The sequence below is a fragment of the Cynara cardunculus genome (assembly GCF_001531365.2).
Source record: "Cynara cardunculus var. scolymus isolate 2C chromosome LG 11, CcrdV1, whole genome shotgun sequence".
Classification (NCBI taxonomy): domain Eukaryota; kingdom Viridiplantae; phylum Streptophyta; class Magnoliopsida; order Asterales; family Asteraceae; genus Cynara; species Cynara cardunculus.
Window position 1 is genome coordinate 1,429,127 of NC_037538.1, and position 25,254 is coordinate 1,454,380.

General features: G+C 35.6%; 3 protein-coding genes across 5 annotated transcripts; 1 reads left to right on the forward strand and 2 right to left on the reverse strand.

The window, feature by feature from the left end:
• The first annotated feature begins 4,280 nt into the window (after positions 1-4,280).
• On the forward strand, positions 4,281-6,256 carry LOC112520905 (pentatricopeptide repeat-containing protein At5g56310). Its single transcript, XM_025129530.1, has one exon. It carries the CDS (start codon positions 4,281-4,283, stop codon positions 5,955-5,957), a length of 1,677 nt encoding a protein of 558 aa, XP_024985298.1. The 3' UTR covers positions 5,958-6,256.
• Positions 6,257-6,463: 207 nt separating this feature from the next.
• Positions 6,464-14,171, reverse strand: LOC112520703 (kinesin-like protein KIN-14T). 3 transcript variants are annotated; one of them, XM_025129178.1, is made up of 12 exons: positions 14,068-14,171; positions 13,741-13,995; positions 13,540-13,623; positions 12,193-12,360; positions 12,002-12,108; positions 11,505-11,683; positions 10,657-10,818; positions 10,020-10,235; positions 9,440-9,477; positions 8,584-8,711; positions 7,142-8,498; positions 6,464-6,935 (listed from the first exon to the last, which is right to left on the reverse strand). In XM_025129178.1, the coding sequence occupies exons 2-12, from the start codon at positions 13,964-13,966 to the stop codon at positions 6,820-6,822; spliced, it is 2,781 nt and encodes a 926-aa protein (XP_024984946.1). In that variant the 5' UTR covers positions 13,967-13,995; positions 14,068-14,171; the 3' UTR covers positions 6,464-6,819. The 3 variants fall into 3 exon arrangements, with proteins under 3 accessions (XP_024984946.1, XP_024984948.1, XP_024984947.1); XM_025129179.1 differs by lacking the exon at positions 6,464-6,935 and adding an exon at positions 6,945-7,068 and having other exon boundaries at positions 13,741-14,171; XM_025129180.1 differs by lacking the exons at positions 11,505-11,683; positions 12,002-12,108; positions 12,193-12,360 and having other exon boundaries at positions 10,657-10,801; positions 13,741-14,171.
• A 3,770-nt stretch (positions 14,172-17,941) lies between these two features.
• LOC112522073 lies at positions 17,942-24,951 on the reverse strand. Its single transcript, XM_025131142.1, has 9 exons — positions 24,690-24,951; positions 23,228-23,294; positions 22,540-22,617; positions 21,288-21,340; positions 20,975-21,111; positions 20,087-20,151; positions 19,105-19,163; positions 18,888-19,022; positions 17,942-18,268 (listed from the first exon to the last, which is right to left on the reverse strand). Exons 1-8 carry the CDS (start codon positions 24,882-24,884, stop codon positions 18,933-18,935), a joined length of 744 nt encoding a protein of 247 aa, XP_024986910.1. The 5' UTR covers positions 24,885-24,951; the 3' UTR covers positions 17,942-18,268; positions 18,888-18,932.
• Positions 24,952-25,254: the final 303 nt, after the last annotated feature.

Below are 25,254 nucleotides of genomic sequence, written 5' to 3' on the forward strand. Positions count from 1 at the left end.
GGATTTGGAGGACGGAAAAGAAAGACATCAAAATTCAGAAATATCACGTGTAGCCCAGACAAGAGTGGGCCATGTGGCTCATTGATATCGGTATGTGTAGTGATAAATCGACAAGGTTGGATTCACGTGAGACTAACATGTTTTCATAAGACCCGAACGACCACTTTTTTACACTTGAAACTTCACAGCATAATGTTGTGAAGGTAAGAAAAACCAAACATTCACAGCAAAAACACTGTGAAAGTTATATTCACACAACGTTTTGCTGTGAAGTTTCAAGTGCAAATAAATGGTTTCACAAAAATAAGTTGGTCTCACGTGATCTCATGTCCAAGTCAACATATATAATTATTAAAACCGAAATTAAATAAAACACGTTTGAGTACAGTGCAGTTTAGAGTCAAAACCACATGTTAATATATATATATATATATATATATATATATATCTTAGACTATATAAAAGAACACATCATATTGTACCATTTGTAGTAACGAACATTCGATATATCCAAGTAATTACATCATAAGTTTTTTGTAATAAAAAGTTTAAAACAGTTTAAAGTTTGATACTTCGTAAAACATAAAATTACTAAGTAGGATAACAATATCTGATTAAGGGCTTTTTGGTAATTGCTGAATGGTTTGGTGCAGAATGATTAAGTGGTCAGAATGATTAAGAGGCTCTCATGATATATTGAAAAATGAAATATAATTGTTTGGTAATTGTTTACAATAAAATTAGGGCGCTGAATGGTTAAGGGAAACCCATGATGCAAAATCATTAAGAGAATTTTAGAATTATTTAGAGGTAGACTTTTTTTTCCACCAAACAAGATTCACCTCTTAACGATTCAGATGCTACCTCTTAATGGAACTATTAAGAGGTAAACAAACAACCCCTAAGCCAACTTTAGGTACCCTTCTATTCAATAACTTAAAACATACTACATTATCAGTGAATTTAGTATGATACTGTATTTTTTTCCTTAGACCAGTAAGTATCGTACAAACAGTAATTGATAAGCAAACTTTTGTACCAATGTCCAATATCATGCGCCAAAATTTGTACGCTAAGACTATAATATTTTGGTTGTTATAAGTTGATAGTAATACAACATAAATATCATAATCCTATACAATTGTATATTCAGGTCCACGATAGCTTAAGGCCAAAAAAAAATTCAAATTCAACACATATATGCAATTGCGACAGTAAACTTGTTGAATTTGACATTTTTTTGTCTTTTAGCCAGGTTCACAATATTACAGATGTAGTGACATTTTGATCAAATCGGGAAAAAAAATAGTTAGAAAACCAATTTGAATAAAAGAAATGGTCATTTGAGCTTATTTCAATTAATCATTACAATATAAAATAGAAATATAGGTACTATTTATATGAAACATCTTTGAGGTTGTTTGTTTACCTCTTAATAGTTCCATTAAAAGACTGTCTTTGAACCATTAAGAGATGAATCTTGTGTGACAAAAAAAGGGGTATGCTTCTTAATAGTTCTAAAACCTCCTAAATGATTTTGTATCATGAGTCTCCCTCCCAACCACCCAAGTGAGATTTCAAAATCATATGTTTGAGGGATTTCAAATAAATCATAGGATTTCAAATCCAAAAAATCCTGAAAACCAAACATGGATTGAAATGGATTTGAAATCCAAATCCCTCCAAATCAATTCCTGCAAATCAAATGGACCCTAAAAGTAATGAAAGTAGATGTTTATGAAAAAAATAACACTTTATTAAATGTATTAAATATTTTAATAATATACCAATATAGTTAATGTTAGAACTGTTAAAACATAGTAGATATTAAAGTTGGATATAATATTTTTTTAAAGATATTAACTTTTTATATTATATTTTAGAAAAACTGTATATTAACAATTGGAAATGTTTAATAGTTGCATAAAATTATTGTATTTTTATGCAATATTTTAAAATATGATTTATATAAAAAAGAAAATACAGACTTTTTTTACATAAAAATAAAATCAAATAAAATATTTTGCTTTTTTCAAATTAAAAAAAATAAAATATAATTCTTAAAAATAATTGTTTTTGACCCAAAATAGGGTTGAAATAAATTCATTTTGACTATGACTTAAAAGTCAATTTGACTTGGGATGCAGCGAATCGTTTTTCTCCGGAGGAAGGGGACGATCAAGATGACGTAACGGCTTACGCCATATTTTTTTGTCATTTTTAATGAATTACGAAATTGGTCCCTATGGTTTGGGGGATTTTACGAATCTTGTTCCTAAACTTCAATTATTACAGATTTAGACTTAGTTTAATTGATAAAATATATAATGTGTTCGATTCTTCTTACATAAGTGAAGGTTCCTTTTAAGGTAGTGTACGTTATGCATATTTTGTATCGGTCATCTCCTCAATTCGATCTTTCATTGTTTTTTTGGTCTCTTTGATAATTTTGTGAAACTGGTTCAACCTCATAAGGATAGATAGAGAAGGGACTGATCAGAATTCGCCACTTGTAATCTGTTTCGATTCCATCTTGTTACGTTGACATTCACAAACACGATCCATGCCGGTCCTAGGACTTTAATTGTAAATGCCCCTATGCTAAAAAGGTCTCCCTAAATGTTAGAATTCGGCCATTCGGGATTTCTATCTTCGATATATTGGATCTAACTTCATGACCCTTAATTGGCTGGAAATGGAACACCATTTTTTGAAAATCGAAAGAGCCAAACTTTGAATAACAATAGAAATTATTGGATGTTCACTGGTTCATGATGCTTTCTCAAGATATAGATTAGGCGCATTCAATATTCATCACTACCGGGCCTTGAGCATGTTGTTTGTAGTTAAACTAGGTAACTTTACCATGCGAGTTGATTGATGAAAGAAAACATTAATAAGTTTGAATTCGATATAAAGTGTTAAAAGGTATCACAGTAATTATGGTACAATTTTATTTCTGAATGTCGTTAGAATAAAGAGAGTTAAAATACATTGGTTACAGAAAAATAAATATGTGTAGCGTAAAAGAAGTTAAATTGTGAAATGACAGAGAAAACATTCTATAGATATAGGACTAATTATTGCTTTTGGTTGTCTTGTTATAAGAATAAAGAGAGGTGTAATATATTGCTTGTGAAAAATAAAAATATAATTTATAAATAACATATGTCAATTTGGTATATTATTAGATGTAAAGCTGAATATTACATTCTATAATGAAATATCCAATAAAATTGTGACATGGAACGTGATTATAGTAGGAAATTATCAAATTATGTTTTAGCTTAAAGATTGAGAAATTATCATTTTTTCTTCTTCTATGAATATCCCGAGTCCTAAAAATGTAATAGAAGATAAATAATTAATTGTTTACAAAAACAATCTGTAATCTTTAAAATAAAAATAACAAAATTGTCAATCCAAGATATCTAGATCGACTTCAAAGTCCATATTTTGTGGAAAATTAAGGTAGCAATTCAAAATGAAAACATACAATTCCACGTTTTTTTGTATCCAATCTCATGGGGATATTGAGACATCTAATTGGTTTGGAGATATTGGGGAATTTAATTGGTTTTCTCGGAACTTCAAAGATGAAGTTAACACTCCAGCAACTGACTTTGTCATAGACTTTTTATGTTCCTCTTTATATGGTTTCTCTAATCTCCTTTAGTTTGCTTATAATCATATACAACAGAGTAGATAGAGAGATCGAAAAAATGGAAGTAAAAGACCCATAATTATTGTTTAATATCTTTCTATAGATGCATAGAAAGATAGAGAGAGACATACCGCCAGCTATACTGTCAATCCATAATTTCTTATCGGGATCAAAAGATGGAGAATAACAAAGAAGTTTAAGATAAAGAGATGTAGAAGAGAAGGAATTGTAACAGTAGAAAATGAATAGTAAAAACTTTACATTAAATATAAAACCTAAAATAAAAGGGAAAAATTGAGAAAAAAGAAAGGTATGAATATTGAATAATGATATGTAGAGATGTCACGTCAACATTGTATGTTTCTGTTTTATAAATAGATATATATATAGATTACTGTTGTCTAATTTTTAAATTATTGAACAGTGGTACGGAGTGTGTTTATAATATTTTTATGATATTTAATAACTAATATTAATTTTTATTAAATATAAATTCATTTGTTAAAAGAAGAAGGAAAATACTATTTACATTATACGTTCAATCGGAGCTCCTATAAACAGTCGAAGGATTAACGGCGATAAAAGACGAACGAAAACTTCCCTCCATTTTTCTCGGATGCTTTCGCGAATTAAATCACCTTTGAACCCATTACTCGTGAAGCATAAACCCCCATACATAGCGACAGTAACACAAGATATCCTCTATTCCTTGTTGGACCACTGCTCCAATGGCAATCACGTATATCAGACTCATGGGTTCATGTTTACTCGAGGTCTTGATCAAGATAATCTCCTTCTCAGTCGGTTCATCGACACTTGCTCTATCACGGGTCTCTTGGACCATGCAATTTCGGTGTTTTCTCATAAGACGTGCAAGAACATATACCTTTACAACACCATGATCAAGGCTCTTTTGAGTAATTCTCGTGTCAAAGACGCCGTCTTTGTTTACAATGAAGCTCGAGTTATTGGGTTGAGACCTGATTCTTTTTCGTTTCCTCTTTTGTTGAAGGCTGTGATTCGTTTGGGTAAGGGTGGTTTGAGTTTGGGAAGAGGTGTTCATTGTCAAGCAATTAGTGTTGGGTTGGATAGTGATGTTCATGTAGGAGTGGCGTTAGTTCGGATGTATTCATGTAGTGGGTATGTTTGTGATGCTAAGAAGGTGTTCGATGAAATGCTCGTTAGAGACCTGGCGGCTTGGAATGCAATGGTTTCTGGGTATTGTAAGGTTGGTGAGATTGAGACAGCGTGTGCCTTATTTGAGATTATGCCTGAGAGAAATGTGATATCTTGGACAGCTTTGATTGCCGGATATGCTCAGGTGAACAAGCCCTCTGAAGCGGTTGCTTTTTTTAGAAGAATGCAAATAGATGGTGTGCACCCTGATGAGGTTGCAATGTTGGCTGCACTTTCGGCTTGTGCCCAGTTGGGTGCATTAGAGCTTGGTGAATGGATTCATGGCTACATAGATCAACATAATTTACGAAAAAGCATACCTCTTAACAATGCACTTATTGACATGTATGCGAAATCAGGGAACATAAATAAGGCAATGGAGGTTTTTGAAAGCATGAACGATAGATGTGTTATATCATGGACAACTGCCATTGCTGGATTGGCCTTGCATGGTTTTGGAAAAGAAGCTCTTGATATGTTTTCTAGAATGGAAAGAACTCATGTTAAGCCAAATGATGTTACACTCATAGCGGTTCTTTCTGCCTGTGGCCATGGTGGGTTGGTGGAATTGGGTCATTGGCATTTCAACAACTTGCTTCCAAGGTATGGGCTTCAACCAAGGGTCGAACATTATGGTTGCATGATTGATCTACTAGGACGGGCTGGATGCCTATGGGAGGCACAAGAACTTCTGAACTTGATGCCTTTTGAACCAAATGCAGCTATTTGGGGATCTCTTCTTGCAGCATCTAGAATTTATGGAAATGTTGAGCTTGGAGAAAGAGCTTTGCAACATCTGATCATGTTGGAGCCACATAATAGTGGAAACCTTTCCCTTCTTACGAATATGTATGCTGCTGCAGGCCAGTGGAATGAAGCTGGGTTGACTAGGAAAGTCATGAGGGATATTGGTGTGAAGAAGATGTCTGGTGTGAGTTGCATTGAATTGAATAGTAGAGTTCATGAGTTTATTTCTGGAAACAGATCACATCCTCAATCTGAGAGAATATTTGAAGTTTTGTCCCAGTTAAGTAGAATAATGGAGGTGGTAGGGTACATGTATATTGAAAGTTGGAACCTGCTTGACGATATTTCTATTCAGTGTGATCTTGTCTAAAAGCAGTCGGATATACTTTTCCACCAAAAGAATCATGCAAGGGGTCAGATCAATTCTCTTGGCATTCTGGGTGATACAAGATTGGTTTCGGAGGTTGTTCTATTATGTGGCTGATAGAAATTTGTGTTTATGTTACGAAACTATATATACACGATAGGATAGGTGTTCGCTGATCAACATTCGATAAGCATGTATTTTATGATAAGTGTTAGAAGGCATTTGCACAGGTTAGATTCGGCACCATCATCCTAAAGCCATTTGTTACAAGTTGAAGTTGGTATTCTATCTACTACGTTATGGAATTCAACATCATGTTTCTTGATCAGACAGTTATGTTATCCTTACGCCTTGACTTTCTGTAATATATGCTAAAAAGTAGTATCCATGTACATATGCATGCATATACATGACAATAGCAAATATCTATTTATACATATCATGTGAATCTGAATCTGCAGCGTGTAGCTATGTAGAAAAACAAAATATATTATTAATATTATCGCTGTACAACATCTGCCATATATTTACATTATACAAAAGCTGAATGTCATGAATCTTCCTTCAAAAGGTAGTTCCAGCTATAATCTGTAGCATAATATTGTAAAATATCATCCCATAAGCTGATGCTTCCATCACATGAACGCCTTTTAGCACCCATAGACTGACATCCACGTGACACTTGGCTGCTACACCAGTTTATTGATACTAGAATTTAACTCGACAGGATATAAATATACTGGATATAAACATCTAGTTCATAGACGGGACTCATTTCTGTCCTGTCCCACTTGTGGTAGACAACAATTTCACACAACTAATGTAAAAAGTCTAATACATGTAGCTTATCAACATTTTGAAAGCTTTAACTCTTTAAAGCTTGGAAGAAGTCATGCTCAAAACCCAAGCTTTCAAATCCCAATCCTAGAAGAACAATGCTGTACAATATCAGAATATTTTCTTTTAGGAGATCTGAGAACCCTGCCAAGATGGATAATTAAAGAACGTTAGATGGTTGGCATACTGATTTCATGTAGTCAGGAATCATATGGTTTTCACTTGTTCCTGCTGTCTTCTTTTTCAGAGTCAAGTTAGTTATAGAACATGCTTTATGCTGAAAAATAGGAAATGGTCAGCATGTGATTGAGCCACAAAGAAAGACATTAATTGATTGGAGAATCTTTTACCTCTGGTTTGTGCATTTGCGTGTGTTTGGGACGAGAGCTTGGTCAAATCCTTGGGAACGAAATTGTCAATAGCAGAAAATTTTGGAGTTCTCACTTCATAAAGCCAAGATTTCTTTCCAGGCACTGAGTATTGAGAATGGGTACATTGTTCTTCATGGTTTCCACCCATGCCGGTAGGAACCTTTTCTGAAGGTGATTTCAGTTCTGATCTTGAAAAGGAAACTTCAGAAACTTGCGCAAGGCCAATGGCACTGCTATCAGCATCTGATGTAGAAACATTGGTAGGTAATTCATCTTTCAACTTATAGGCATCTGAATACCCTTTTTCATGTGTGAACACTTGTGATATAACCGTCCCATCGACTCCATTAACATAATCATCCTGATGAGATGTGTCACTAATGGAATCGCATGGCATAATCTGATAATGGATGTCACCTTCGATAGATGAATCATCCACACCCGTACTTAATTTTGTACTGCCAGTTGATGGGATTGACGAGTTGTAGTCAGATCTGGATGCTTTACCTGCAAATCTTACATCTGCTCGCAATAAACTTCTTGGCTTTTCTGATACTGTCTTTGTGAACTTATAATCAGTCATTTCCCTGCCAGTTAATTTTCCCTTTCTCATCTTTTCCGTGGCTTTACTTTTCTTTACAGGAGTTGGGATAGAGAGAACCCGCTTATTCTGGTGAGCATGACTGCTACTATTTGTTTTATGCTCTTGTAAGTAAAGCAAGTGGTTAGAGTCTGATACACTTGTGGAACTGAATTCTGCATCCTCGCTGAGACTTGAGTGGACAGATCGATCAGTTGAATTCTTGGATGAACTTCTTTGTTTTCCTATGCCTGTTCTGAAGCTACATTGCGACATATCTTGGCTGTATTCTGTGTCATTATCTGCCAAATTTATCTCATTCAGACCTGTCAAGCAGCTTGCTCTCGAGATACTGCTCCCCGAGTAGCTTTCTGTCATGCCCTTTATAGGAAAACTCACAGATTCTGCACGAGACAATGGTAATTTTTTTCTTCTTGCAGGTTTAATGTCTTTCTTATATGAAGTTTGATGACCCGTTCCTGATTTTCGTGTACTGCAGATTGTGGGCTTCATAAAACTTGGCATCTTCGATTTTGGTGGCATTGCAGAAATTTCATCTGCATTTGGTTGCGAGACGTTCAACGACAATAGAAACCCATCCAGTTTAGCATTTGAACCTGATGATGTCTTTGTTAGAGATTCCAATTTCTGATTCAACTTCTTGACTTCTTTCCTAAGTTTGTCACGGATGTCTTCGATCTTTTGCATTTCCCGTTGCAGGTTAGTCATTGCTCCTTCCCTCATTGCTCTTGCTTCCTGTTTCAGTTTGGTGCTCAGTGTTGCACATAATTATGCAATTGAAGTAAGGATACAGTGACGTTTTACGATTTGATGAACTCACATTCGCTTCGGTCTTCCCTAAGTGAATGCTTCTCAACCGTAGTGCAAAATTTAGAGAACATACTGTCTCGCATAAATCTTCTTCTTTGGGACTGACATGAACAAGCATCAGTGTTTTGGAATCCTCTCCTGAAATGAACAACATGAAGAAACACTTAAGTTTAGAATGCTAAAAAAGGTTTGGTTTGATTCAGGTTTGGTCGCAGCAGCCCCTCATGGATATTAATTTCTCGAACTAGACTGATCAATTTGAGTTCGCTTTGTTGATCAAAGTAATTAATATTTGTTGTAACAAAACCGATTCTTGATCGCTTATTGTTTAAATCCTGCCAGGGTGGATCAAAACCTCAGCAGAAACCCTCATCAAAATCTTTCAAAATTAGGCCAGTTGTTTGCGACTGACGGGTCTGATCGTCCCGTCAGAATCGAAACCATCAAAAGAAAATGTGGAGGTATGGAGGCTCTTCAAGGAGACATTCATGAGTGATCTCCAAACCAAATCATGTCCAAAACTGGTCTACATATCAGCAGGGCACCAGAAAAACACAGTGGATTTTGCAGATTGCTCAACTTGCAGATGTTGGCAAAGATGATAAAAGGAGATGAGCAATTGCAGCTCAGCACCTTTTGAAACAACCCAAAAGTCGAAACCCTTTTATCATATTCTCTCTGAGTGTTTTGAACGTTATGCTATCAAGTGTCGGAAGTAAAGATTGTTGAACTATCTTGTTCAAACAACTAAACTGCAAAGAGGGTAAAAGCTATCAAGTGTGGTAAGTAAAGATTTCTTGAACATTATGCAATCAATATACATAAGATAGATATGAAAAATGGTTGGCTAGGTTGAATATGATTACCTAATGAATCTTTAAGCACTTGTGTCAGCTTGCTGTTCCTGAAACACAAGAATACTTCACTTGGAATGGCTGAATTCAGATGCTGCTGCAAGTTTTTAGAGCTTGGACTACCATTTAAAACTTTGAGCAGGTCTTAGGTATGCATGTATCCAAGGAAAGTGTTGCTTTATGCATTTGATGTTGGCAGAGGGCCTGTTTGTTAGCAGCTTAATGGGACTCACAGCTTATTCGGTCAGCTATACGTAACTGTTTGGTAAATGATATAGAAAGTGGCTTAATCAGTATCAGAAAGCCAAGTTTTCTCCAAAGCTGCCCTCCCAATTAGAAAACACGCTCCTTCTATCTATGAAAAACCCTCCCAAACAAAAACCTTTACAATTTATACAGACAAATTAATTCACACAACAGCTTTATCCATACAGGACTTAATGAAAAACCAACCACACAGCCCCTCAAAGTGCCTTGTGGTTCTTTGGATGAATGCAGAAAACAAGAAGACATGCAAAACTATAATGTGACGCAATGGAGCTTCACTTTGTTATAAAGGTCAACATTTGAAAATTCTTTCATGTTCCATTACCTGTAAGGTATGTGGCTATTTTTCCTTTGGAGGGCGTTGATGACATCGCCAAGGGCAGAAAGTGAGAGGTTGATAGCTTTTCCTTCTTCAAATCTTCTTCCCCATGCCTTGGTTTTAAGGACACGCTCACTTCCTCCCAGATCAACCATCCAAATTTTATTCGTAATCTTTCTCCTCGCAGTGGCATCAGAACAAGTCATTGATATGCGTATCATGCTGCAAGGGGAAGAGTTTTAAGAAATTCAGACTCTTGAAGTTATACTCACTCAGAAACCTTATAGACCAGATTTTGGTTAATTAGATCATGCTTTCAGCTTATCAAGCTTAATTATGAAATTCATGCTCTTAGGGTAAGGTTCAGGGAAAACCGTAAAAAATGAAAAACTGAGGAAGACCATAGTAACCGTTCATCTGTATAATATGCTCATATGCATACAAGTAACTGTGGGTAATTTTTCCGGTATACACATGTGCATAACATGCACACGTGTAGAAACTAGGAAACATCTTCAATTACTTGTATGCACATGTGTATACCGTACAGATGAAAGGTTATTAGGGTGTTCCTCAGTTGTCCATTTTTTGGGGGGTTTCTCCTGAACCTCCCTCATGTTCTTATTTCAGGAAAAGTGGTTACCAGTGAGATCTACTAGAAGCTTTATTGGAATTTGTTGAAGCGGTCGATCTGAGTTGGCTTCCTAGCCTATAAAGGCTAATTGCATGATTAAAGTTGCTGACTTGGATCGATACAAGATTGTCTATCACAATCCCACCATTCGGATCTGTTTGGATGGAAAGACTGCAAGTAAGAAGTTTTCAATTTAAGAAATTGTCAATGTCTGCAACTGAATTTGAATTCCACATCGTCAAAAAAAAATTCACAACTGAGATCAATGGAACTCGTGTATGTGTCTTTACGTCTGTCTTGACACTAGCTATAAAAATAAGGGCAAATTGCAGGAAAATGCAACGTATTTTGGTATGATTCCTAATTTGCATTACATACTTTCAAAACCTTAATTTTGGTACCCCGGAAATGATATCTCAAAAAAAAACATTTAGACTACAGTAGTTAATACGAAATAGGAATCAAACCAAAGCAATGTGCATTTTCATACATTCTCAATATGTAAACCATGTACCTAAATGTTTAAGATGTCACATCTGAGGTACCATAATGAATTTATATGTTCCCACATATTGTAGGGTCAGGTTCAGGGGAAAACCGCAAAAATGGAAAACTGAGGAGCACCCTAGTAACCATTCATCTGCACGGTATGCACATGCGCATACAAGTAATTTGTAAGTAATTTTTCCGGTATGCAAATGTTCATAACATGCACACATGCATAGAAACCAGGAAACATCTTCAATTACTTGTATGCACATGTGCATACCATACAGTTATTAGGATGTTCCTCAGTTTTTCGTTTTTTTGGGGGTTTTCCCTGAACCTCTCTCACATATCGTATGCTTTGAACTCACCAAGGTGGCATAGGATCAGTTGATTTTCTTGCCTGAGGTATGAGCAAATCTTTGAGATGACCAAGGTAAATTTCAAGCATGCTGAAACTAAATAGGTATGTATGGTTGCCATCCGCTGCTTGCTTGAATAATTCCTCCATAGTGCGGGGCACTACCCCTGGACAATCTGGGGTTCCTTCCTATAAATCTACCGGTTTAAACTTGTTTGAGCAAATAATACAATATGCATCTGATGAAGGATCATGTGAGAATAGAAGTTAAAGTGAGAAGTATAAGAAGGGATTTGGACCCTTGATCTCTTTTAATCCCCAAAGAACCCATGAATTGCGCTTTAGAAGAGAACTGATCTATCATATCTCATTAGTGTTGATCTAGTAGTTCTCTTCGGTTAGGATTGATCTAAGAGTGGAGATCCCTTCTTACCCTTCTCATCATAACTTTCATTCTCAACGAAACTCAACCCATATGCATCTTCTATAGCTATGTCAAGATGTTACCATGGTGAAAGTTTTGCCGGTTCCTGTTTGCCCATATGCCAGTATGCAAACATTGTATCCATCCAATGCAGATTTGATAACGGGTTCAATTTCCAAAAATACTTCATCTAACAGTTTAAGATCATGATAGATTCATCAATTAGATATGTAAAGTGTGGATAGAAGGGTGAAATCACAGAAATGGAAAGCACCTTGTGATGAAGCAGGGTGAAAAACCGTGTCAAAGTTGTATAATTTTGTCTTTTTCTCAGCAAAGTTAAGGAGAACACCATTTGAATCTACGGGTACAACAGGTTTTAGACGGCTAAATTTCTCACCATCTATGGTGGGTCTAATGCGACAAAATACACGAATGTTTCCTGAAATATCAAAAAAAAGGTAAGAGCATTATATTTAGGGCAAAGTGCATGAAAAAGCAACGTACTTTGGCTTGATTCCTTGTTTTGAGTAACGTACTTTCAAAACCTTCATTTTGGTACTTTAGATGTGGCATTTCGAACGTTTAGGTACCATGTTTACATACGAGATTGCATGAAAACTTAACATACCTTGGTCAGATTCCTATTTTGTGTAGCGTACATGGGACTTAGGGTCAGTTTATTAGCAACTTAATGAGCTTAATAGGACTTATAGCTTATTCAGTCAGCTACATAATAGTGTTTGGTAGTATAGAAAGTGGCTTATTCAGTAAGCTTTTAGGGGCGGGCTCTATGCAGCAAGCCAAGTTTTTTCCAAACCTGCCTTTCCCAATTAAAAGCCACGCTCCTTCCATCTATGAAAAAACTCTGCCAAACAAAAACCTCATATCAACCGATTAATCCACATGTACAGCTTTATCCATACAGGACTTAGGTGTTGTTTGGTTGATTTTCCATTAATGTATGGATAAAGTTGTCTACATGGATTAATATGTCTGTATAGATTAGGAAGGTTTTTCATTGGAAGGATTTTTTCATAGATGGAAAGAGTGTGTCTTTAGTTGGGAACGGCAGACTCGGAAAAAAACTAAGCTTTCTGCATAAAGCTCCCCCTGGAAGCTTACTAAATGCTACTCTTTATATCAATAAACCATTACCAAACAGTTATGTATAGTTGACCGAATAAGCTGTGAGTCCATTAAGCTGCTTACAAAGAGGCTCTTTAAACCAAAAGGGTTATGGCTTAGTGGTTGAGGTCCGGGGAGATGTGGTGGAATATCTCATCTGCCAGGGTTCAATTCAAGGCGTACAAAACGATTGTGGACACTAAGTTTATCAGAGTTGATTTATTGCAGTCACAATTTACCGGAATTGGTCCGAGTATAGCCTGGGACACCCTTCCAAAAGAACATGCCCTTAACGAGGAACCAACCAAACAGCCCCTAAATGTTTACCATATCACCTTTGAGGTACCAAAATGAAGGTTTTGAGAAGTAAATTTCATTTAATAGGAATCAGATAAAAATACATTACATTTTCATGCACTTTGGATTTACCCTTATATCTAGTACCTATCTCTATCATCTCCATCATCTAAAGCAGTTCATCAGATTTGAGTACCTTTCAGCTGTAGAAACTCATTAAGAACTTGTCTTCTCTGTGCACTCAATTCAGAAATCTCCTCATTCAATGTGGCAAGTTCACCTGTCGGCAATCAAGAAAACAAATTTAGATTCAGAAAGATGATTACGGAACACCAAGGTAAGTTCTTTTTCTTCTAACTTCTATATATGAAAACACAGATTGATCGAAAGACTTTACCATGTATCTTTGATATTAGAAAAGCATCAAGATCATCATCGTGATCATGGTCATTGACTGAATCATCACAATCATTCTCATAATCGGCCGTTGATGGCAAGCTTTTGATAATGTCACACACGGTATTAGCCCAGGTAGAAGTAGTTTCGTTCTTGAATCCCAGGAGAGAATGGATTGTTTGAGATAAACTTTTGAAAGATTTCTTGGTATCCTTCATCTTCTTCATTCAATCTTCATATGATCATAAGGCAAAAGCTACAAAAAGATTTAAAAGTTAAAGAATTAAAGATGAATACTTTCATGATTTGATTTGCTGGATCAGATTACATGTAGTTGCTACGTTATGCAAACATCAATATGGGATTTTTAACATTTAAGAATAGGTATTGAAATACACCCATCATCAGAAGCTGACCCACTACTTTAGGAAGTTACCCTCTCATTCTCCTCTTTCTTATGATCAGTCAAAATCATCACAAATAAAGAAAAAACAAAGTTCTCTTAACTTGGATGTTAAGAAAAAAGGAAATTTAAGTCCACGTAGGGATTACCCAACTCAGCTTAATCCAAACAGGTTTCTTGGAAGAACTCAAAGATCACGAGTTCGAATCTTATGACCCCTGAATAACAAGCGGTGCACCGTCTGCGAACAGCGAAAGTTTTGTGTCCTTTAGTGTGATTTCTTGGGTTTTTCTCAAAAAAGGAAAAGGGAAATGGTCAGTAATGAACAAGAAGAAGATGGTTGAGTTTTGGTTTGAGAAAAGAAAAGGGAATTGAAAGAATGGAAATGGTCAATTATGACCAAAACAAAGATGAGAAAGTTTTCTTTGAAAAGTAGGAGTATGATCAGTTTTAGTGACTTTGGATGCTGCAGAAAAACAGTTTGTTTGTATTTAGATGCATAGACCAAAACAATACGTCTAACGTACATCTTATACTCTGTGTGGGATTTACTGGGTTAGTTTGGTTTTTATCTGATCAAATTGGAATAATATGTAGTATTAGTGTGTATGTTTGATGTTTCAGATAATTGAGATTCCTTGGAAGTACATCACATGTGATAGCATGAAGGAAAATCCAATGTAAATAACAGAAGCATTTTTGGAGTGTGGGTTGTGGACAGAAAAGCATACATTCTTGAATCAGTATGATTACTGAAGAGAGAGACAGAGAGACAGAGAGAGGTGGTTCCTTTGTCATTTTTAATCTGAGATATATTGTGATCACATTTCTATACTGAATTGATTTGTATACTGTGCAGGATAAGTTGTACTTTACTTCTTAAGTTTGAAATGAACAAGTAACCATGTTACTTATATATTTTTTTTTGATGGAGAGGGGGGAGGCCCCTCTTATCAAGAGAAAACACTAAATGCTAAAAGCAAGCCAAATACGCACTCGGGTGGGGGAGAACCACATCCACCAGAAAAAACCAAGGCACCCCGAGGGGAAAGAAGGAGGAAGACAGAAAAGAAGAAAGAAGAGGAAGGGGAGAAAGAGAGAGAGACAAAACAATCATTATACTTTTTTTAAGGTAATTGTGGATATCTGAACCAATTTATACGCACCGACTAATCGTTGGACAATCACAAATGGCCGGTCTGTCACTACAAGAGCTTTGACAGCGCCTGAATATGAATGCAGGAAATATAAGATTTCCCCTGTATCCTTTTGATCTTAATGTGTGTCACACAACTCAAATGGAAAAAAAACACTATTGGTTGCAATTTTGTTGAATTATGAATTTTATTTTAATTTTTTTAGAAAACCAACTATTGTTGCAAAAAACAATTTAATTTTTATGAGTAAAATGTGTGAAATATCAACCTTTATTAAAAAAAAAAATTAGTAGTGTGTTGTATATATCAAATATTACACAAATTACCATGTTTCCATATTATCTCAATTACATGGTTTAGACAAACTCTAATATATATAGAAGACAAATTGCATGAAAAAGAAACGTGATTCTTATTTTAGGTAACGTATTTTCAAAACTTTTATTTTGGTACCTAAAATATAAAGTTTTAAGCATTTAAGTACCTAGGTAACCTGTTGAAACATTAACCGGTTATCATGCTGATATGACGAGTGATGGAATAAAATTGGGTTGAATAACAAATAATAATACCACATTACTCGCCACATCAGCATGGTAACCGCTTAATGCTTCAACCCGTTACCCGGATACTTAAATGTTTAAAACTTTACATTTTAAATACCAAAATGAAAGTTTTGAAATATTTTTTATTGTCTAAAATTATTATTTTCTTGAAAACACAGCATTCTAATTTATATATATATTTTTGGTGTCTTTGCACTTACCGTACGAATTTTAAATATGTTCTGAAATTGGGTTGTGAAAAAGAAAGACGTAAATATAATTAACAAATAAAAGATAAGATACCAACAACTACATAATTAATTGCCATGTTTTTAATCCACGCCACCAACTTTTTTTATCTATCAATGAAAACACCATTCCAACCCTATTTCAACCATCTTTCTTTCATTATTATTTTATGTTGGTTTCAATCTAACTTCTACAAATTTAAGGGGAACTTAGCAAACTAAGCCATTTTAGACTAAGAAGATGTTTGAGTGGTTTTCTATTAAATCTTGTATGGATAAAAATTAAGGACGGATTTATAGTGGTGCATACGGTGACACGTGCCACCGTATTATTCCTCCGTCGAAGGGTAAAAAAATTTAGGTTCGTGAAAGGTGCAACCGTATTAATTTGTTGTGTACTACCGTGTGTATTTTGAAAGTACAATGAGAATAAGTTTATTTTGGTAGAGTTGGTTTGCAAGGTTTTTAGTCCACCCCAAACCCAAGTTCGAAGCCTGTTAGTGTCATTTTTTTAGTCAAATAGTGTCACCATTTGAATTTTTTTTCGTATATTTGTTTTTTATAGTCAAACGGTGTCACCGTTTGAAATGTTTTTCCATGTATTTTTTTTTATAGTCAAATGGTGCCACTGTTTGAAAAAAATATGTGGTCCATCCTTGATAAAAATGTAAGTGTAGATTAATCTGTTTGTATAGATTAAGAAAGTTTATGTTCGGAATGGATTTTCTATAGATGAAATGAACGTGTTTTTTTAATTTGGAGGGCAAGTTTAGAAGGAAAAAAAACTCGACTTTCTGCTTAAAGCTCCTCCTATAAGCTTACTGAATAAGTCAATTTCTATATAATTAAGCCACTACCAAATAGTCATGTACAACTGACCAAATAAAGTGTAAATACCATTAACCTCATTAAGTTGCTAACGAACAGACCCTCTTCAACCAACTTTTTTTCAAATTGACCAAAATAGCTAAGAATTCGTAAGTGTTACTTTCGCAACTTGTAAAATGTACTTTTTTCTGAATTAAATATGATTCTAATGGATCGGCTTGTGAAATGGGAACCGTGGCTTGCGAATTTCATAAAATTTATATATAATAATGTTTTATAATAAGTTTAAAACATTTATTTTGTAATAATCAATTAATAAAAAAGTAATTTAATTACTCTCATTAATTTTTTTAATAAACTATTTATAAAGAATGAAATTGAAATCCTACATACCAAACACACCAAAAACAATAATTCCATATCTTTCAACAAAATCCAAATTCCTCAAAACCGTTCATTCAAACCAACACCCTCAGTGGCTTGCGAAATGACCCATCATAATCATATTTTATTCATAAAAAGTACATTTCACAAGCTGGTGAAAGACACTTGCGAAACCTTGACTGTTTTGGTTTAAACATGAAAAATTGGCTAAAAATGAAGATTTCATCTAAAATGACTAAGGGGCCGTTTACCCAATTGCTTACCCGATAAGCGCTTATCGATATGAGTCAGCATTATGATTTATTTTGATGCGTAAGATTTAGTACATCAAAACATATCGAATGCAACAATTTACTGGATAAACGCTTACTTGGGTAAAAGTCGTCATCCTCACTTACCGGGTAAAACTCTCAATCATTCTTGTCGCTCTTACCCGGTAAGATTCTTGGCCCTTCTCATGTTTATCTGATGAAGAAATTTATCCGGTAAACACTTACCAAGTAAGTGTTTAGTAAACGGCCCTAACTTGGCCAATTTCTCTTTTTAAACCCATACTTAAATTTTGACTAAAGATGAGTTTTTACTCATAAATTCAGCAATTTGCAAGACAAACCTGGTAGAGTCTGAAGGGGTAGGATTTAGTGATGAATGTACATAAAGCTTACCTCTTTCTCAAAATACAAAAGCCACAAAATTTGATCGTTTTCAGAGTCGAGCTGAAAAACACGAGAAAATTGCTTCCACGGATGGATACGCTCGATGGTTTTGTTCTTGCAATTGCAAAATTGCAATGATAAAAGCGAAAAGAGTCCAAAGCTAAGAGTTCATCAGGGCAACAATCGCTAAATCTTATGATAAAATAATGGTACTCAAGTTGTATATTATTTCGGATTTGGCCATTACGACTGTGAAGAAAGAGTGATCGGAAGCAGGCCCTGAGCAAAGAAGTAGCACTCTCGATCCACTGTGAAGAAAAAAAGAAGCCAATAAACTCGAATGTATTGTCAACAACATTCCATTATTAACAACACTAAAGGTGGGTTTGGCACACTGGACATGACCGCACAGAACAAGGATCACTGTTCCATGTTAGACAGGACTTTTATGTGAAATGGAGTAGAATAAAGTGGAACAAGCGTCCTCCACCCTTACCACATGGAACAAGGTGGAACAGACTTATGTTTTACCAATATAACCTCAAAATAAAACCAGGTCTATTCTAAAACATCAAATACGCATTCCTCTTTACAACCAGGTCTATTCTAAAACATCAAATACGCATTCCTTTGGTGTCAATTTAATCGTCTTGACGAAAACTTTTTAATGATATATTTTATTATAAAAAAAATATTTATTTTATTATATTTAATAAATTACATAATTAATCAAAATATATAAATTGGTCATTTTATTTATTCTGTCATGTCCAGTTTCGTCTTACCAAACACTGAACAACTGCTCTATTTTGTCCTATTCTATCACGTCCGGATACCAAATGCACCCTGAGTATCAATTGAAACCAAGCAAAAAACTTGTTGGCTTCATTCTTGAAAACAGAATAGTGCAAGAGACCAGAGAGAAACCTTGGTTTGTCGAAATGTTGAGCCAAGAATTTAGCAGCTCGGAAATTATACACGAACACCCAACTCGGAAATCCTCATTATCCTTTTGTTCATAGCAAGCCTCTTGTCTTTCAGAGATGATGCCATATTAGCAACCTGATTGATCAATGAGTGGAACCCGAAAGTTAGTTCTTGTTAAAAAAAACTATAGGTTGATAATATGCGGGATGGCTTTTACCTCTGCTCGCAGTCGCAAAGCTTCTCTACCGGGAATTTCTCGTAGAACTTCCATAACATCTGTTAAAAATGTAGGACATATAGCGTAAATTTGTATTTCCATTGCAGCATACATTGGTATTTGGTACTGTCAGGAGAGATTTAATTTAAAATAAAGAAATAAGGGGATGTTTGGCTGGTTTTCCATCAAGTCCTGTATGGATAAAACTGTCTGTGTAAATTAATCTGTCAGTTTAGATTGGGAAGGTCCTTGTTTGGAAGGTGCCTGTTATTTAATTGGGAGGAGCAGGTTTGGAAAAGACACGGTTTTCTGCATAAAGCTTCCTCCTAGAAGCTTACTGAATAAGTCACTTTCTATATAATTAAACCACTACCAAACGGACATGTATAGCTGACCAAATAAGTTGTTAGTCCCGTTAAGCACGTTAAGCTGCTAACAAGTGATTTAGCATCAACCCCTCTTTCTTGAGGCTGCATTTAGCATGCAAACAAGACTTCACTTGACAGCATTGGACAGACGAGTTTAGTAAAAAAGACGGTAGAAGCCACCCTTTGAGGCGCCCACCTCATCGCTCCCACGGTCATCATGGGGTTGGTAAATCAGTGCATGCATCCCATTGGCAGAGGAGAGGTGCCGTGCCTTGAACACAGGAGTTCACTCGTATGGATGAGAGTGTGGTAAGACAGGTGAAAGAATTGTGAAAGGTTTTAGAGTTTTAATTTGACACGAGTCATTTAGCAATTTACCAATCTTGTCTCATCTTACTGATTTTTGTTCCACCTATTTTGGTGGGACAAAAAAAATGCATTTTTGTCCTACTTAATCCCGCCCTGCATTTTTGCCCATGCTTGTCTTGTCCTACGCACCCTGCGAAATGTTTTTTAATTTCCTTTTCTTGAGGGGTGGGAGGCCATTGAGGCAATCATTGGGAAAACATTAGGTTTCAAACTTTATCCTCATGATGCGACTCAAATAAGCTTACCGTTGGCTTGAACTTCGACCTTGTGAGCCGATTTAGCAAGACTTTTGATCTCACCTCCAGCATTCCTACATACCAAATTAGTAAATAAGATTATTGCTTGAGATTACAAAATTACATGACCCCTACATCTGAGAAAAAAATTCAACATTTGACTCTACACAGTATTGATGAAGTGTGTGACAATTAGTTGGATGTCTACAATACCCTTCCATCAAAGAAAAAATAGATAGAAATTGCTTTTGACATTAACTTTTGGTTTTCATTCAAAGAAAATCTTATGGATCGAAGTCAATATCCCAAAGACACTTGTAATGATGACTTTAGGGACTAGGCAAGTTTACTTAAAATTTTGTCTAAATAGTCATTTTGATATGCAGAGACGAACCTAGAAAATTTTCCAAGTGGTGGCACCATTTGACTATAAGAAACAAATATAGGGATATTTTCCACAAAATCATCATTGGTATGTTGGTTAATTCATTGCTTTTCATACGTGAGGTCCTGTGTTCAAATCTTTTATTGCAATTTTTTTTTCAAAAACGTAATAAATCTGAAATTAAAAGCTAAAAACTAAGAAAATGACACCAATGGGATTCGAACTCGGTCTGGGCTCAAAGAAAAGCCTTGCAAACCAACTCTACCAAAGGAAACTTGTGTTCTCATTGTAGTTCCAAAATATAAACGGTGGCACACAACAAATTGATATGGTGGCACTTTTCACGACCCCATAACTTTCTACACTACACGGACGAACAAAACGCTGGCCCATGCCACCGTATCCAATACACTGGGTCTTCCCCTGTTGCTATGGTACATTACAAAATGGAAATAATTGTGATTTTCACGGGATGGAGGGAGTGTATAGTAAGAACGTGCCAAGCAGTGTACCTTAGTTCAGTATAGCCATAAGTCATATCTTTCTCAGCAAGAGCAGCCCTTTCAAGTAGCTTTTCACTCTCTTTCTTCATTAACTGAACCGAAATGGTCAAATGGTTTACGTTGTTTGCAGCTTTTGTTAGCTGTGCCTGCATGTACATTGCAGCCAAAAAAGAATGTTAGGGAAAATATAACCCAAAAATGACCATATTGGAACATGAAATGGGTTTCAGCATTGTGGCAAGCAGGTTTCCATAAAAGATAATGCAAAGATTGTAAGCTGATAGATCATAAGCCAGCAGATGAACCACGAAAGTGTAAGCACCTCCTCGGTCTGAAATCGACCCAAAGTACGGCGGAATAAGAACCTTCTAGGGCCTGCATATAGGAAGTCAAGAGATATAAATAGGCCAATCATGTCATTACATTCAACTAGAACACACACATTCACGAAGACCCTTGAAGGTACAGAACTTTACTCCATGGTACCAGTACAAAAAAGTACACACATATTTGCCTTGTCACGTCCATTATTTTCTAGACTAACCTATTACAGAATTGTTTATGAATTTGAACCCAACATACTTGGCCTGTGCGAGAACCGTGTGAATCACTACACTCCTTGATTCACATGGTTCTTGCCGGTTGACGCAACGGTTTTTCTACACACTCTATTCTGTTTGTATTCAGTATTTGTAAGAACTTTTCTTGAATTTAACTACAGGGTAACGTAAATGAACCATAACTATGTAGCCCTATTCCTAAAAATTGACCCCGAAATAGCATATCCAAATTATAAGAAAGCCTAGAGTCGCCAAAATTGCAGAATTTGCTCCCAGAGATCCTTTGACCAAACTGCCTTCATAATATTTTAGGGAAGGAAATAAATGCCTCCATTTCCGCCATGCAGCTTTCTCATCAGATAAATGCTGTGACTCCGACCAACTTCTTTGGATGTTATAGAAAAACAATAGAATGTGCTACTAGGAAGAAGATAGCATACGTCAAAATACTTGATGACAGTGGATGTTGCAGTTGAACAACGACCACGTGTTGCTATGATGCAAGCACGAAAGACAAGTTTGCCTTTAAACTATGAACTTAAAGCTGGTAGTTTTAGGTTTCTGACAAAAAAAAAATATGGGGCACTAATTGTTCATACAGGCCATGCCTAGTCCATAGAAGATGAATAAATATTTCAAAACCTAAATTAATAGGTTGGTACAGAGCTAAGGCATATGCTCAAGTATTCCCTTTCCCTTAAATTTTCACGTTGGTCTGAAAGCCAAAGAGCATTACGCCCACTTTTTAAGTTTCAGCAACTAGAATCCTATTTTCGGTGCTAATTGAAATGAGTGACTTTTAGTTATCGGCAAAACAAGTTTTTGAGCAAGGCAAAAACATTATGGGCGATCAAAACGAGCAAGATGATTACGTGGAAAAATAGTAGCTCCTATCAAATAACCGTTGTGAACATAAAAAAGATATATATTGGCTCTACTTTACAATAAAGAATAATACATAAGCCTCATTTAACAAGTTGAAGAATATCAAATGGAAAGAGATCCTTTCGCTACCTCTCATGAGGAGGAGACCAGCTGTGATTGCAATTCCAGCAGACATAGTTGGGTGTTCTCTTGCAATTGTTATTTGATCTGTTAAAACAAACGTATGAGAGAGAGAATAACTCAGCCTGTAGACAATCAAAGTAGTTAGCAACTTATTCCAAGAAACCTCAATTAACTGAGCCTTCTAAAATGTAGCATCACTGATGAGTTATCAAGAGCATCCTTAACCAATTACAAGATACCAATGACAACTACAAGATATAGAACCAGACCATACAATTTCCAGCAGGGTATTTGGATATATTTTCTTGCATTTCTAAAAGTGTCCTCTACGCAGTATGTTTTGCAATCGCAAATGCATTGTTAAATTAACAGAATGCAAAATGCATGCTGGTGAGAACATGTATGTGTGTGCACACATGGCATTATTTAATTCCAGCATTTCACCATTCTAGAACTACAAATTTAACTGAACTAGACAAGTTTTTGAACTATCATGGAAACAACTGAAGAGTTGTGAGCCAATTGGCTGACATGACAATCAGTCATCCTCTACATCTTATACTAGAAGAAACAACTAAAAAATGATAGAAAGTTCAAGAAACAATTTCAATGAAAAATAACACAATGTAATATGACAGCAAATTTTAGGTCTGTATCATGAAAAATTCCCTTGGAAGATCTTGAAGAAAGTGACCTTTGATCTTATTGAAGACTAAATCTTCATAACTCCTATACTGTGCTGTGTATTGAAGTACTTGATCCTGGAAAGTTAAACATGAAGAATAGAACTTAGAACATGTTCAAACAATGTTAGTAAAAGGAAAACCAAACGCAAGATCACTAATACTGAAAATGACTAGCCCAACCTCTCCCAAATTTTTAATCTCGAGCATCAAAAAAGGGACGGGGAAGTTAGAAAAAAAGAAGACCAACTAGTACAGATCAAATGCCAATGACCATTATAAGTAGGGAAGGTCTTCTTTTATGTGATAAATGATCACGAAGAACATATCAAAACTATGGTAAATGTAACTATCAGGTTGCAAATAAATAAGTGAGGAAGAACTAATATGGTTTGAACTTGTGTTGCATGAATATACTAACAAAGAACTGCCAATCTCTTAGGTTCTTGATGGGTGAAGCTCACACGACTGACAAGGATTTTCCAGAACATGAACCAAAATTCATGGGAATAGGTTTTCCATCATAGTATACACCTCAAGTATAATTCGTAAGTAATGATCTATGTGGATATGTGACAATCTAATCCCACCCTGAATGTCAAGGCAACTATAAGCAAAGGAGAGGTGGGGGACGGACAAATGAAAAAAATATAGGCACACAGAGAGGTATGTGCCATCCTATCTGCCAACTTTCAACCCCTCCCCCTCGACACAGTTTAGCGAAATTATACAAAAATTATTTCTAGTTTCATAAGTGTATACTGATAAAAAATGTAGGAATATTTCATTTGCTTCAGGCTTCAGCATAAATAAGGAAGCTCATTGATGGTCAGAGGGTGAGGAAAAACTGATCTTACAGCACATAGTCAAGACGCATTCTTTTAAATGCTTATCAAGCTATCTTTCTCTACGGTCTTATGTATGTTCACAATTTTTATATGATTCTTAGAGATTGAAAGCGTTTCACGATTGTTGCTATAAGATATTTACTTGATAAGCACCCATCTTTAGCTAGCACACCAATAGCCTTGCTTAAGTTCATGATACCAGGAATCAATAAATTCAGTAATATGACAAAACTAGCTTGCTGAATAGACAATCTTCTTACCCCACCCTGAATATCAGCATGTACACACAAGCTTGTATCATGCATTCATGCTTAATCATTTATACATCAATTTGTCCATTGTTTTAGATATAACATAGGTATGATTACATTAAGCTAGTTTTCAGACTAAAACCGATAAAGTCCATTCACAAAAAAATCATCCCATAGACTAACAAGCTCAGAGTGTGCAGTATATCAAATTTCCAAATTTAGATGATCATATTAATCCTTAATAATATCCTTCGAAACACATCAAATTTCTCGAATATAAACATTCATCCTATAGACGGAAGCCCTAACTATAAGGAAAGCTGTACGTGCAATGAAACATACACGAACATGATACATATGCATAAATATAGTACCTGGAGAGTTCGGATATGAGTGGACGAATTCTGCTGCAGCGAGCGGGCGGAGCGAACGGCGGAATCGGCGGATTCCTGTACCGTACGAGGCAGATCTTCAGAAATATAAGAATGCCATGGCTTTTCTTGCTGTTGATTCTCCGGCGTCCCGTCAGCGGCACTAGGTGGTGAATTAGCGGCAACCTCACCGATCATCTTCTCCTTCCTCCGTTCGTCGATCTCCCAATTTTTTCAGCTGATTCCTCTCTCACTTTTTGTCCGTTTTTCTTCCATTTTCGGGTTATTTTCATATGACATCAGCAAATATTCGTGTCCATTTCAAATTGCCCCTTCAAGTTTCATTCTTGAGCCAATAAAGCCCAAGTTTATTTATTAATGACAATATTGGAACAACTACATTAACTTTTTTGAGTAAATTACGTTTTCTGTCCCTATGATTTGTTAAAAAATGTCATTTCGTCCTCGTAATTTAGATATTATGATTTTTGTCTCTATAGTTTGTAAATCATTGCTATTTTCGACCTTATGATTTATAATTAATCGTTGTTTCAGTCCTTGTGGTTTA